Source organism: Ciconia boyciana, chromosome 2, assembly GCF_034638445.1.
Source record: "Ciconia boyciana chromosome 2, ASM3463844v1, whole genome shotgun sequence".
NCBI lineage: Eukaryota > Metazoa > Chordata > Aves > Ciconiiformes > Ciconiidae > Ciconia > Ciconia boyciana.
The window spans coordinates 13360782-13376345 of NC_132935.1; the positions used below are offsets into that span (position 1 = coordinate 13360782).

At 41.4% G+C, this 15564-nt stretch overlaps 1 protein-coding gene across 5 annotated transcripts in view; it reads left to right on the forward strand.

Moving 5' to 3' along the window:
• The window catches only part of ZHX1 (zinc fingers and homeoboxes 1), a 28839-nt gene extending 15941 nt beyond the window's left edge, over positions 1-12898 (forward strand). For 2 of the 5 annotated variants that reach the window (XM_072851940.1, XM_072851939.1), the window contains exon 3: positions 1344-4696. In XM_072851940.1, the coding sequence (XP_072708041.1) occupies positions 1561-4185 (2625 nt within the window). In that variant the 5' untranslated portion in view covers positions 1344-1560 and the 3' untranslated portion in view covers positions 4186-4696. Of the gene's footprint in view, positions 1-1343; positions 4722-10639 lie in introns of those variants that run through there. The other 3 variants (XM_072851942.1, XM_072851941.1, XM_072851943.1) reach the window with 3 other exon arrangements.
• The last annotated feature ends 2666 nt before the right edge of the window (positions 12899-15564 follow it).

Sequence of the window (15564 nt, forward strand, 5' to 3'; positions counted from 1 at the left end):
AAAAGAAAGAATCGTGTTATCGTACGGTGAAAAATAGTAGTTCTTTTCCCCTTCTAGTTTCTTGTAACTGCCTTTTTTCCTTTTACACTGTTATTTTTCCTTTAAGACTTTGTTGTGAACAAAGCTGCCCTTCTGTTTTTAACCTGTTACATGCTGTTGCCTTTCTAAACCTTCTGAAACAGCTACTGAGCATTCCCCTTGAAGTTGAGCATGCTCCCACTTTGGGAAGTAGCTGATGTTCCACTGTCTAAAAATTCATGTAGCTATGGGATTTCTGGTATGAGAAATCAGTGTCTGATTTTATTTCAAGAAGAAAACTATTACAGAGTTTATAACCCTCTGCAGAAGTTTGTGCATCATTTCCAGCAGACTAGTTGTCCCTGTGGGATAAAACTCACTCCAGTCGATGCTATTTAAGATTATATTTATTCTCTGAATTTCTGTAGACCTCAAATTTATTTGGTGGTACTTCAGTTTTTCTTAGAAATGGACAAGGAATTCTGAACAGAAAATATATCATTTTGTTTGGCTTCTGCTTGCTATATTAGTCTTTAATGCTTTTTCTCTCTGGTATAGTTCACACAATCAATCATGTCCCTGTTAATGCATAGAGGCATGAAAACAGATTTTAGTTAATTGCCATGTGCTAGCAATCAACTTTTATTGGTTTGGGATTGGTCTTCAATTGGAGAATGACATTTAGGGAGCTAGGAAGAAAGGATAGTCATCTTTTGTCTGTCAAAGTGCCTTAAAAAGGCATTGTTTTGCCTGTTTTCAGACTTGGGAGAAAGGCCCTGCATATGCACATGCTCACATGTATAATGCAATAGAAAAACACTTTAAACCTGCCTTTTCTGGGGCCCTTCACAACCTCTGACATGAAAGACATGACAGAGTCAGTAGCGGAGGTGTCAAGTTTGTGATAGGAAGGACTTGAGCTCACAGGGCAGTCAAGAGAAGTTGTCATAGCATAGGCAAAGCAGTCCAAAGGCCAGACTGCAAAAATTATGTAGGACAACTGACCTCAACATTGTGCCAAGAAAAAGGCTTCTGAAGAAAGGGAAGCAGTCAGAAAGTTACATGTTTTACGCCATCCTGTGCTTTACGCCTTTCACTGCATTGACATGAACTAAAAGAAATTTCAGCCTGTAATAAGTGGATTGGATTTTGCCTTTCTTAGCTTAGCTTCAAGTATCTCTTTTTGGAATGGGCCTGCTGGTTTCAGTGGATGAACAGTGGCAGATTGAACCCCAAAGGGCTGAATTACCTTAAGCCAAAATGTGTAGCAGAATAGAAGTTACTCTTTAAATTGAACTAATTACACTGTTTCTTCTTTGCTACAGGTGGTGGATGTGGACTTTAAAACAGTGTGTCTCAACATTTCATCCTCAACTATCTATTTTTAATCTGATTGCACTACAAAAGAAAAGCTGCTAATGGGATAAATGTTGAGACTTTACAAGAACTGACTTGAAGTACCGAAAGCCATTATTATTAATCAAGAAGAGCTTGAAGCTAAGTCTGTATCTGACCAGTCAGTATCATTTTCACATAACAGGCATGGCAAGTAAACGAAAATCAACAACACCATGCATGGTCTTAGCCAACGAGCAGGATCCGGATCTAGAAATGGTATCAGACTTGGAGGAAGGACCACCTGTACTCACTCCAGCAGATAACCCTACAGCAGAGAGCGTAACAAGTGATGAGGATGTTCATGAGTATGTGGATTCAGACAATCAGAAAAATACAAGTAAAGTAGAAGGTGGTTACGAGTGTAAATACTGTACTTTTCAAACTCCAGATCTCAATATGTTTACTTTTCATGTGGATTCAGAACATCCGAACGTGGTATTAAATTCATCCTACGTTTGTGTAGAATGCAATTTCCTTACCAAAAGATATGATGCTCTCTCAGAACATAATTTGAAGTACCACCCTGGAGAGGAGAATTTTAAATTGACCATGGTGAAACGTAATAATCAGACAATCTTTGAACAAACAGTAAATGATCTCACTTTTGATGGGAGTTTTGTTAGAGAAGAAAACGCTGAACAGGCCGACTCTTCTGAGGTCCCCTCATCAGGGATCTCAATTAGCAAAACTCCTATTATGAAAATGATGAAAAACAAAAGTGAGACTAAACGTATCGCTGTTTTCCACAATGTAGTTGATGACATTCCTGGTGAAGAAAAGGGAACTGAAAATGAGCCAAACTCTGAAGAAGTAGTAGAAAACCCACCACCAGCAGTTTCCGAGTCAAAAGTGAGCCATTCAGTTGTTTGCAGTGCAGCAGATGTGGCTAGTGCAGTAGTGACTCCAGCACCAGTGCTTCAGCCTGGGGTGGCACAAGTTATAACAGCTGTTACAGCTCCACAGAACTCAAACCTGATTCCGAAAGTCCTAATACCTGTAAATAGCATTCCAGCCTATAATACTGCTTTGGATAACAATCCTCTTTTGCTTAACACCTACAACAAATTCCCATATCCAACCATGTCGGAAATCACTGTTCTTTCCACTCAAGCTAAGTACACAGAGGAACAGATTAAAATATGGTTTTCTGCCCAGCGTCTGAAACATGGTGTGAGCTGGACGCCGGAGGAAGTGGAGGAAGCAAGGAGGAAACAATTTAATGGCACGGTGCATACTGTGCCACAGACGATTACCGTTATTCCAGCACACATTTCTGCCGCTAGCAATGGTTTACCTTCAATTTTACAGACATGCCAAATAGTTGGTCAGCCAGGACTTGTTCTCACTCAAGTTGCAGGTGCAAATACGTTACCAGTAACAGCCCCAATAGCTTTGACTGTAGCGGGAGTCCCAAACCAAACACAGTTACAGAAGAGTCAGATTCACACTGCTCAGCCTATTGCAGAAACCAAACAAGTAGCTGCTGTTCCAGCCCCTCAGCCCATCAAAAATGAATCCACGCTGATGAATCCTGACTCCTTTGGCATCCGAGCAAAAAAAACTAAGGAACAACTGGCAGAATTGAAAGTCAGTTACCTTAAAAATCAGTTTCCTCAAGATTCAGAAATTGTTAGACTTATGAAAATAACAGGCCTGACTAAAGGAGAGATCAAAAAGTGGTTCAGCGATACACGCTACAATCAGAGAAACTCAAAGAATAATCATGGGATTCATCTCAACAGTGATTCATGTGCCACCATTGTTATTGATTCAAGCGATGAAATGAATGAGTCCCCAACGGGAGTCACTCCACAGAGCAAGTCATCGTGGAGTGCTTTTCCTGATTTCACCCCACAGAAATTCAAAGAGAAGACTGCTGAACAGCTTCAAGTCCTCCAAGCAAGTTTTCTTAATAACCCTGTCCTTTCTGATGAAGAGATGAATAGGTTAAGAGCCCAAACCAAACTGACCAGGAGAGAGATTGATGCTTGGTTTACAGAAAGAAGGAAATCAAATGTCTTAAAGGAAGAGGGAGCTGACTTGAATGAGAGCAATGCTGGCAGCTCAAAAGAAGAGGCTGGAGAAACATCTGTGGGAGATGGAGCAGCAGGAGCAAAATCAGGGTGTTCCACTTCAAGCAAAATAGGCAAAAAATCACCAGAGCAGTTGCACATGCTTAAAAGTTCCTTTGTCCGTACTCAGTGGCCATCTCCACAAGAATACAATAAGCTGGCAGAAGAAACTGGGCTCCCAAGATCAGAAATTGTGAGCTGGTTTGGAGATACTCGCTATGCCTGGAAAAATGGTGGATTGAAATGGTATTACTATTACCAGAGTGCCAATGCAAACAGTCTGAATGGCCAAGGCTTTGCAAGGAAGAGAGGGAGAGGAAGACCAAAGGGGAGGGGGAGAGGGAGGCCTCGGGGGAGGCCTCGGGGAAGCAAGCGGTTAAATTGCTGGGACAGAGGTGTGTCTGTCATAAAATTCAAAACTGGAACAGCAATCCTGAAGGACTACTATATGAAGCACAAATTCCTTAATGAGCAAGACCTTGATGAACTGGTAGCCAAATCTCACATGGGGTACGAGCAGGTCAGAGAGTGGTTTGCAGAAAGGCAAAGAAGATTAGAACTTGGAATAGAGCTGTTTGATGAGAATGAGGAGGAAGACGAAATGCTGGAAGATCAGGAAGATGAGGAAGAAACAGATGATAGTGATACCTGGGAACCCCCCCGACATGTTAAGCGTAAACTTTCAAAATCAGATTGACATGCAATTTGGGATTTGGGGGCCAAAAACCTATGAATTAGGTTGGATGTTATGGTGAAGAGCCAAATGATTTTTCATGGCCTTCAGTTTAGCAAGCACCTGCTTAGCATCTTCCTTCCACCTAAAAGAACATGGGCAAGATGCTACCTGTGCAGGCAACAACTATTTGCTTCCTTGCTACAAGAGATGGACATCCTCAGGCCTAGCCTAGGACATGGGGTTATAAATTGGATCCAGTTCAGCTCCTCCTCTTCCACATTACTGATAGGAAGGTTCATGTTCATCATTCACATGACTGCTTCTCAATATTTAATTGCCTTATGTTGTTTAATTCCAAAAAAACACAGACACATTTTTTCGTTGATGTAGGAGAACATTGCCTGCTCATGAAGGAGGAAAATACAAAAACCTAAGATGTCTTTTTGCAAACATCGCTTCACCTGAAAGGTTTCAAGGCCTGGGTTTATTCCTTAAGGAAAGAGTTCAAAACAAAAGAGGAGGGGAAAGGTGTGACAAAGGAATCAATGAACCTAGGGGTGAGGATTGCTTGGTTTAAGAAAATGAGGTGATATTGGCACCTTTTGCGTATCTTCAGAGTGTTTTGGGTTTACAGAACTTGTGCTGAAATGTTCCTTGTGGATAATTCCGAGCTAACTGAATGAGTCTAATGCTAGAAGATGCTTTTCGTTGCATTTAATCAGTGTATCCTACATCAGTTTAATTTAAATGCCTGACAGACTTGACGCAGTTGATAGTAACATTCGTTTTTAGCTTGTGCATTCTTTCCTTTGTTGGAAATGGTAAGAGAAGTGTGTATATTTCTAGCTAAAAATAATAATTTCTTGAAATCTTACACTGAATTTTAAGGTAAACATGAGGCGGAAACTGCCTAAAAGTTGTTCAGATTTGCTTAGGGGTTTGTAAGAATACACAGATACAGAGATGAAAAGCGTCTTCGGGTACCAGTAAGAAAGGTTTTCAAGTAAGTTGTGGCAATGACATGATGTTTAATTCTCAAACAAAATGGAGTTATATGGCTTTTAGATGCTTAGGAATGATAAACATGCTAGTGTTTAATTGTTCTTCAGCGATAGCCCAGTTGAATGATTTGTGCGCAAGTTTAACCTTAAATTCATCCTAATGGATTGAGCTCGCCACTATGCTTATTGTTCTTAGGGCTGCTGGCTGAACGCACTTATTTTTAGAGGTGGTTTGATCTACCTGAACTGAACTCCAGAAATAGTTTAATCTAATATGAAACACTTACATCTTGAATAAGTGTCTTTAAAACAGGGGGGGGGAGCCATTTAAGACATTGAAATCATAGTAGAGTTTGAATTACCAACTTAAAAACAACGGGCCAAATTCTTGGAAGTTAGTTTAGGCAGATGTCTGGCATCCTGGAGGACTGGTACTCCAAGGAGAGTAGTTTGTGTTCTTGCTGCTGTCGGTGTGCATTTTTTAGGGATAAGTTACTTTATATTTAGATATCAAAAGATAATGATGAATTGGTGCTGTTGTCACCAGCACTGTCTGCTTTTACATTGGCACTAACGGAAAGGATAGTAGCAATCTCCTTTTGCACATCTGTCAGCATCTTCTCTGTAGGCTTCTGCATCTGATGACCAATGAGAGACACATTAGTGTAGAGAAAATGTGTCCTAATGTTTCCACATTTCCAAGAACCTAATCTGGAATTACTCTTTCTTGTGTACTCTGTCACTGTGATAACTGTCAAAAGACCAAGAAAGTCCTTTTAGTCATGATTTTCTGAAGCAGAGGAGTCTGTTAGATCTGTTTTTCATACCTGGTTGTGGGTGAAACCCAGGTCAAAGCAAGAAAGGGAATAACATCTGACAAAAAAAATATTGTGAACTCACCTTCCTCTCTGGACACTTGTAGTTGCCCTTCTGCTCCCATATTGAACAGGCTGCCTGAGTTGCAGGAGGATGTTCTGTGTGAAAGCCATTTACCAGGGTGAGCTCTTCTGACTGTTTGAGATTGCTGGAAAGAAAAAGGCAATGGCTTTTGGTGTGTGACACAAATGTGATGATGAAACTATTTCCTGGCTTCCAAGACTCAAATCAGTAAGGCACAAAGTAGCCAGCAGTGCTAGAGAGGACTCAGCAAGGATCCCTCAGTTTAACTTTGGGGTGGGGGAGAAGCAAAACCGTGTTGTCAGCATATTTCATTGGAGTGCTTATGACTCTGGATCTCTGGATGTGAGTGGAGATCCAGGATCTGGCCTTTTCAGCATTGACTGCTACATGTGGTTGTGAGGTATTCTTGTTTGGCTGGTAATGGTATGGATGAGGCTGTTGTAGATTGCCAGCAGATATGACTCGCGTTAGCTTCAAGTTACTCTGGGATTACAGGGTCAAAAATCAGTGCTTGCTGAGTGGGAAAGGACAAAGCTAGTAGGGAAAGAGATGCTATTTTTAAGTTTCCAAAAATATTAAAGAAAATCCTTAAAATCCTTGGGAATATGCCTCTAGCAAGCAAAATCTGGAGTTGCCTTAATCCTTAAGGTTGACCCAGAATTCATTTTCTTTAAAAAAAAACCAAAAAAACCTAAACCCCACCCAAGCAACCTGTCCAAATAAACATCTCCATTTTTTGTTAGCAGAGACTGCATTTAGGTTAGCATTAAATCTGACCTTCTTGAAAAGATGGGAAAAAATAAAGACCCAAGTTAATTATATGATTAAACTGGGAAATTTTCCATTTTGGCAGTGTTCTGTTAAATAACACTCGGCTACAATGGTAGGCCTTAGCACATCTGGTCTGAAAAACACAGGAAGAGGAAATACATTGTTTATCAGACTAAATATAGTTGGATTGGACGTCTTCTTTCAGTAAAATGGTCAGAGATGGTGGCTGATGTATCCCGGGCCAGATTTTCAGTTGCTGTAAATATTACAGTTCCATGTATTCTAGTGGTTATAATAGTATTCACAGCCCATTGAGGAACATCAGCTCTTTGCAGAATATAAAATTTAAATTAAACCATGTGCTGTGGGTCGGCTAATGAGAGATGCAGAGTACCTACATTTCCTTTGGGCTACGTGCACATTGTAAGCCTTTCAGTTGTGCCAAGGATGAGAAGAATCTGGGTGGGTTCAGCCTGAAGGCAGCAGTTGTATGCATTCATTATTGCTCATAATCTGTCTGTTATTTCTGTTTGAACAAACAGAGTCCATTAATTACCAGTTTATTTCATGTTTACAGCATGTGTATATTTGCACTGCATACTGGGAGAGAGGGAAACTCCTTCCGGAGGCCTCCCGCATCAGGGCTGACAGGAGGGGCATTGGAAAGAGCTGACAGCATGCTGGTCTGTTTTATCTGTGAATTGTGGTCATGGCTGGTGGGAACTCAAAGCTACTGGTAACAGCGGTTTAGCCTAGATTAATCTCATCTAACCTTAGGCTGCTGTGCTCCTTACCTAGGTGCCCAAGGCACACTATATAGTCTCCTGAGAGAAACAGAAATCACCTGGCAGGTGGAGGGGATGTGGCGCCTTCTCATTCTACCAGTTACACACAGGAAACTTCCTGAACCTCAGAAAATGGCTTAATTTATGATGACTCTGAGCATTGCTGTGCTCATCAGCAGTGCACCCCTGCAGCCTGGCTCCCTCTTGTAGCTTACGCACAGCTGCAAGGTGTTTTGGAAGCCACTTGGACTGAGTGATGTTGACAGTGGGGAGGGAAGGGGCAGGAAAGTATGTCTACCCTGAGGTGAGTGTCCACGTGGGGTTTTGTTGATTTCCCTGCTCGGTGAAGAACTGTGTGTAGATGAGCCTGTGGTATGTTTTCTGTGGAGCTTCACGTCTTAGGTTTGAGCTAGTTATGGGCCAGGCTTCAGTGATTGTCATTGACAGGGAGATGAAGAAACTCTTTGATCTTGCTCAGATCTTACTTCTAGGTAGCTGGTTTTTTCTCAGTCTTCATTGGGAGCACTGTTTCAGAATTCAGCTGTGAACATCAGTTCCTTTAGAGCTAAGATAGGGCTTTCCTTTTCATCTGCAGTTTCTGCCAGGAGTACCTGATCTGATGATGCTAGTTACTGCTGTCTCTGCAATTCAGCTAGAGAGAGAATAAAGATAATCCTGTGCCAGAATGGAGGAGAAGGGCTAAAAGAAAGCAAGCAGTGTCACAACCGGGTGAGGCACCCAGCGTCACTGTATCATGCTGCTTCATGGCATGTTTTGCTGTTGCTTCTAAGTACAATGAAAGAGCACGGTTCCATCTTAAACAGTGCTGTCTTCCCAGTATCAACCTCTTAATGACCCCAAGGTTAGTGTTTGTTGTAAAAAGAAAGTCAGACCTATTCCTCCCTGGAGGTTTGAATGAACTAACAGAGTGCTGGCTTGTAAGAAGTGGAAAGAAGGGAAAATGCAGAAGCTTGAAGGCTCTTGACTTTTGCTTGCCCCGCAGAATTCACTTACCTAGAAGTCGATAAGCAAAACAAGTTTTACTCTTGCTGTTCTGACAGAACAAGTAAAGTATTGCAATCACTCATTTTTAGCACACAGAAATCTCTGCTTTGTTTTGAAAGCAAAGGAGAGGAAAGATATCTAGTACCTCATGATTAGAATTTAGTGGATTATCTCTAATACACTATAGCAAATGAGGCCATTCCCTTTTTTAACCTTGTCCAGTACCATTTTAAAAACTGCTTTTTCATGACATTATATGCAATATGGTGTCTGGCTGTAACTTTGATTATTGGGAAGGAAACTCTTGCAACATGACATGAAATAATTTTTCTAATGCATGATTTGCTGACTTTGGGCAAAACCCTATTTTCTTCCTGCTCGCCAAGGAACCCTTGAGGCAGGCAAATGCACTCCCTTCTCCTCTACAGAGCAGAGAAAGCATTTCTGGAGCCCATACAAAGTGATTCATGGCCTTATGCAGTCCCCGTAGGCCAGAAAGCCCAAAGATGCAGACACTCTATTCCTCCTCCGTTTTCCTCTGAAATGAGAGCACAGCAGTAACTCTTGACAACTAGTCTCTGGCTGCTGAGTAACCAAGCTGTAGTTTAAGGTGGGGAGCATTTTCCCTTTTGCACTTAACGGAGTACTGTGTATTCAGGCTGGATGTCAGTATTTGCTTCTGTAAATATGACAGTATCGATTTGCGTCCTCCAAGTCCCGTATCTGTCTATATTCATATCTCCCAAGGAGAGAAGATAATCTTTAAGCTTCTGTAATATTAAATATCCCTGCCCTAACCTGAATGCACAAAAACAGAGTGCAATGAAATATAGCTACTTTCTTTGATTTAATTTATTTCTTCTTGGAAAATAATTTTGCCTACCTTCAGTAGTAACAAAAAGATAGTATCAATGATCAGAGAGCAGTAAAACTGTTAAGAGTTGTTCATAATGCCTGGGATGATTGTGTAAATTAGGTATGGGAAGGGCTAGGAGAGAGCTCGGTTCCCTGCACTGAACAGTGCCGGGTTACAGCTGTATTCTCCATAAAGCTTGTGATCTCCTAGGAAAAGTAGATTTACCAAGTAGCATGACACAAACTTATTGGGTCAAGTTAGTTGAGGTTTGGTGATGTATTAAAATTCTGCAGGAAAAGATTTTTAAATGAAAGTTGTAACAGAAAGTGAAAAATCCCCTCAATAGCTACTTATACACACTCATGGCTCAAATTTCTGTATTGTTTTCCCACTTCTAAAAAGGGAGATTTTGAAGCATAGATGGGTTACAGCCAGTATTTTCAAGTTTAATGGTCTGAGCTTTTGGGGGTTTTTCTCCTTCTACAGTGAAGAGCATCTGCACTTTTTCAGTGGATAGTCATTGCAAAACCGACTTACACAACATTGTAAAATGTAGAGTGGTAACTGAGGATCCCATAGCACTTTTCACGAATTAAGGTGGGATTCGTCTGATTGCATGTTGATGTCTGCATTTGAGCAGGACACTGTAGCTAGTTAGTGTACCTAATGAATGCAAGCCTGCTCATCTTACGTGCCTGGAGTTGGTCAGACGAACTGCACCCTAAACTCCGTTGACTGTTACACGTGGCTTGCAGGCAGACGCTGAGACTACAGACATCTGAAATCAGGCGAGATGGATCTTCGCCTGGGAGCATGCTGGCTGGATTGCAGCACTGATCTTTGTGTTGTGGTTAGCAATGGTACTTACCTCTGCTTCCAACTTGATGCTCGTTGGGAAGTGTGAGGCCTTTTTTTATTTTTTTCCTTTTTTTCTTTTTTTTCTTTTATTCTAGAGCAGGTGGCACTACAGTGGTGGATAAAGTAACGGATTCTTGGTTATAATACTGTGGCATAAAAATGATTTGGGGTTTCTCAAGTATTTTAGAGATAAGGTTACTGTATGAACATTGGACTGTGCAGAACTTAGAATGTGTTAAGACACATAATATTTGTGTCCCAGTTGATGAAAGTATTCCCTTATGCTTATTCAATACTAGATACCTATCATGAAACTTTCCCTAAAGAATCTGCTAGAATGACAGAAGATTCAAGTCTTCATCTGTGATACGAAATGATCAACCACAAGAGCTCCATTACGATTTCAAAATGTTCCCCCCGCCTCCAGTTCCAGCTTACAGAAGTGTTTCCAATTTTGCATATTTGGCTATCTGCATGTATTGCTTACAGTCTGTACAGAAATGCACTAAAATGAGTTGCCCTACCTGGGAAGGCTTTATATTGTATAGAAAATGTGGCACTAGGTACTGCTCTTCATGTGCACAGGAGAGTTAACAGGTGTCGATCTCGTTTACAGAAATGATGGCGCTTTGCAATTTTCTATAATATATTGCAATATATTTAAATGTCCTGTTTGACATGTGAAATGAAATTAAGTTAATGCATTGTTATGTATTCGAAGTATGAGGAAGACGATTCACTAACGACCAGCAAGGTTTTTAGAAGGTGTCCAGTATGTAGCTGTCTGTGTGATCTGTCTGGTAGATGTGATGTTAAAGGAAGCAACAATACTGTCACTGTTTAGAATGAAGAGTTTTTTTGAATGATGCAATAGCTTACAGTGTCTTTCCTTTGTAGCTGCCCAATGTGGTGAAGGGGAAGCAATTCTTGAAAAAGTTCAAGATAACTGGTTAACTGTGAATGGGCCTAATCTTTCGTGAAACCAAGAAAATTTTTGGACACACACAGGACTTGAATACTCAAAAGGATTGGAACTTAGTGTTGTGCCAAAGTTAAAACTACTGCAGTTGGCAGAAGTTCTGCACTGTAAATAGAAGACTGATTAAAAGACAGCTTGTAAAAAAAAAAAAAAATCAAATTTTAATACAGTACGTTTTTATTCTGATACATGATGGAAACATTCTGTTTTAGACCTTTTTTGAAGAGGCTTCAGTGACCACTAGATTTTGTCCTCTTATATTTTGTTTGGCCTAATACTATATGTTCTAGTAAGATGGGCTTTATTGCCTGTGTTCTTTGATATGTGATTAAGCTTATAGCTTTGAGTGACCAAACATTTTACAGAGTAAAAGTTCTTAGAAACAGTATAATGTAACTGATATTTCTGTGTCTTATTTATCAGGCTCTGCACAAACTTGGAAAGTTGTGCTGGACTTGTACAACTCATATATGGGAACGCAGCATACTTCTGGATATTACAAACCTAAGCCTTTGTGGCAGTATGGATCTTGTCTTTGGATTTATTTTTGTTATTTTTTTGAGGCAAAGAGACGAATGGATGCTGCTGTAAAATATTTGTAATATTGCCATTATTGCTTTCTGTAGCAATTATTGCTTTTGCTTCAACAGATAAGGAAAATAAATCAGAGATAGAAAAATCCTAAAAGACCCTGGTAGAAGAAAGGATCATGTGGGAACTTCTGAAAAATAAACTTTGTACCAAAAATTTGAAAACAGAAATAATGGAATAAATGTCTCCTTACTGAGTACGTGTGGTTTTAAGAGGTGGTTGGAAACCAGGAACCATGTCTGTATGAAAATGTCACAAACCAGATCTTCTCAAATGTCTTTTTTCCTGTTACACAAAACTGAATTTCACTAATTCCTCAGATGCATTGAATTTGGCTTGGCTGAACAGCCAGCGTGAGGTCAGCTTCACGTGCGAGTCAGTACAGCTGCTTGTTGCTGAACTGTTCTGCTGCGTCAGCAGGCCAGGGACGTTCACGTGATTTTTTTCTCATTAAGGCAGATGCTCTTTATTATCGTATTTAAAATATTCGGGGTGGGAAGGCTAGGGGCGAGTAGGAACCACCTCCCCGCTGAGGTCCCTGTCAGTTGGATGTCACGCTTTGTGCTGCTTTTAACATGTGCCTTTTCCTCAGAGAAGAAGGGTCTGAGATCAGCACTTTCTGTTGAGCTCTGCATCTCTCCGGCGAGCCTGACTTGCCGTCACTCACAGAAGCTCCCCACCGGAGGCAGTACCACCATCTTGCATCGGCGTGACTCATCACACCTGTCTACTGCAACTGTTGTGCTGCAACCAGAGGGGCTCGAGACCAGGTCTTCCCTGCGGGACCCGGCATTGTGCCTACAGACCTGTCCCCACCTGAGAAAAAGATGTTTAAGGCAACAGAATTGGTCCCGTGCTGTAGCTTATGTCAGTCCTGAAAAATTACATCCCTAGCTGAAGTAGTGACCTATGCACAGGCCTGGAGATGAGCGCTAATAGTCAGTACAGCTTGGTGTTTGGCCAAATAGTTTTACTTGGTTCAGTGAAAAAAAAGGGGGGGGGGGGGGGGGGGGAAGAAAGAATGCTTATTCAAGAATCTGTCAGCTAATGAGGGAGTTATGAAAAGCCCTGGATTATGCACACAGTCACCTTTTTTTAAAGTTACCTTTTTTATTTACAGTGTTATCAGTGATTCCAAAATGCTGCAATTCAGTCGATATTTTCACAAGAGACCAGCTGGTCTTGTGGGTTGTTTCCCCTCTCCCAGCCTTGTCTTCCCAGCCCCTTCCATCTTCCGTTTGTTTTCATAACAATACTGTCAACTACTATTTTTAAGAATTTAAAATACCAAGCCACTTTGTGCACTGCCTTATTTTTCTTTTTACGCCAGGAAGTCCCCTCTAGAACGATGTTAAATTTCTCCCTGTGGGCTTGGTGTTGCTTTGAAATACTGCTGGTGGTGGTCTTCAGTCTGTCGGATGGTGGTTTCTAACATTTTTGGTTGTTAAATGACTTGTTGCACTTCAAATACTGTAAAATGAAACCTTTGAATATATTTATATGTTTCTACTGCTATAATGTTGAACTATTAGCATTGTGACTAATTCCTCTCCCATGTGTGTTTCTTTACAGGCTCAGTGCTGAGCTGATGTTCATTACCTTAAAATATTTATTTAGTAGAAGAAGGAAAAGACGGAAAAAGGGAATGAAAGTGTGTGTCGCACCTAGTTGATTTGTGTCTTTGGGTGAAAATAAAGGTCAGTGTTGGCAGTAATTCTCCTCTTAGTGATTTTCAGTTTTCCTAAATGAACGCCAAATAGGAAAAAACATAATTGCGGTGAAGCCTGTCTTAAGGGACTAACATGGAAGAGGGCCCACAAAATAGCCTCTAAGAATGACGTGTTCTGAACCAAAGGAGATGGTACAAATAATATTGCAATTGTAACTGCTCTCAGTCCTGCAGTTTCTTTCCAGCAGCTGGCCAGAACGTCCAGGTGAAGTCCAGCTGCAAGGATTTCTGTGCAAGCATCGCACCTGGCACCCACAAAGTGCAGAAAGGGAGGCCCACGGAAGCCCTCTGACTGAAGTGGCTCATCATTTTTCTTAGTGACACCACGAAGTTAAAAACTACATTGCTGATGTTATGTTTTATGGTGTTCTTTGCCCTAAATTCATTTCACTTGTAACGATTTGGGGAAGGGAGCAATTGTGGGCAAAGTCCATTCTTGATTTCTGCATTTTGTTTGCATTTGTTCATTGAGCAGTGCTTTCCCTCTGCTTTGCCTCACGCTTTCTGCCGGCACTAATACTTGTACAAGGCAAATATGAAGCCATAGAAGCTAAATTTAATAGCAGTTTCCACTGGTCCTTTCCAGCAGCGCAAAAGCTGCATGGGAAACAAGGCACTGGAGAATCAACAAACAGTTTGGTTGTTTCCCTTGTGGAGGCAGCCTCCCCTGACAGCCTCCATGTGGAAAAGGAGAGCAGGACTGGAAAAGCCCACGAGTTGTGAGGGTCACTCCAGGGCAGTCCCAAAGCCCTGGGTATATTTCTTCAACATAGCATATTTTTTTCTAATTCTTTAGATTTGTTTCTCTTTGTTCCTGCAAGATGGCAATATTGTAGGAAGACAGCTGAGTTTAATGGATGTTGTTACAAGAGAGGGCTACAGCAGCCCAGACTGGTGTCCTAGAGGAGTTGCCAGCAGTGTTACTTAGTCCTGTGCAGTCCTGAAAGCCGCAGTAGTAAAGTTTTAACCTAGAGAGGTAACAAATCTGCTGTGGTCTCCATGGCCTAGTTTCATCACAAGTAGCAATTAAGCAACAAGCGTAACTGTGGCCAAGGGAAGTTAATGAGTTTTCAGAAAAACTGATAAAACTGAAAAAAGGGCATAGGAGGAGGCATACAAACTTCACCACACCCAGCAGCGAGTCTGTTGGGTTTTTTTCCATTTAGAGCAGTAGATGGGAGATACCACCCTTTGCCATGACTTCTGCATCCAGCTTGTATCCACAGACCATCAGGGTACAGCCTCGGTGCGTGTGCTACACGGCTGAGTGGAGCAGCTCAGACATGTGATTCACATCAGTACTGGAAATGTGCAGGCTTGCATGGGAAGATCACTGCTTTAGGATTCTCCCCAGCACCTGATCACCTTCTTCTTTCTGTTTCTCCAGAAAGCTTTTTTCCTCTTCTCTTTTCAACAGCATTCTGGTCAAACCCAAGGGCGTGCTCATTTTGTTCATCATTTATCTTACTAGACAGAAAGTAGTTGCAAAACCCATTAATAGCTGAACACATCTGTGCCTAGTGCACCCTTTTGGCAATAATGACTTTATTGGGTTTTGTGAGGCCTGAGGGGGAAGGATTATGGCCTAGTTGATATGGCTTGCCAGGGGTTTGAAAGGTTGCGCTCTTTTAAGGTAGAGCAAGCAAATGAACCATCTTTTGGGGGATGTGTTCTCTCCTGTCTGTCCTAAGGACCCCTAAAAAGCTTCTGGCTTCTGTTACCAACAAGGAGTTCTTACTCTTTGATTTCTATGATGCATGACCCTTCACCTCCCCACCCATTTTTGTCGCTTCTTACTAGAACTGTGGGATGGTTCAATAATCTAAAAAGAACGGGGATTTCACAGTTTTACTCTTCTGAGAGATGAGAAAGCAAAAGGAGGTTCCCTGCCCGCTGGACTCAGCGTCTGGTTGGAGCCATGCTGC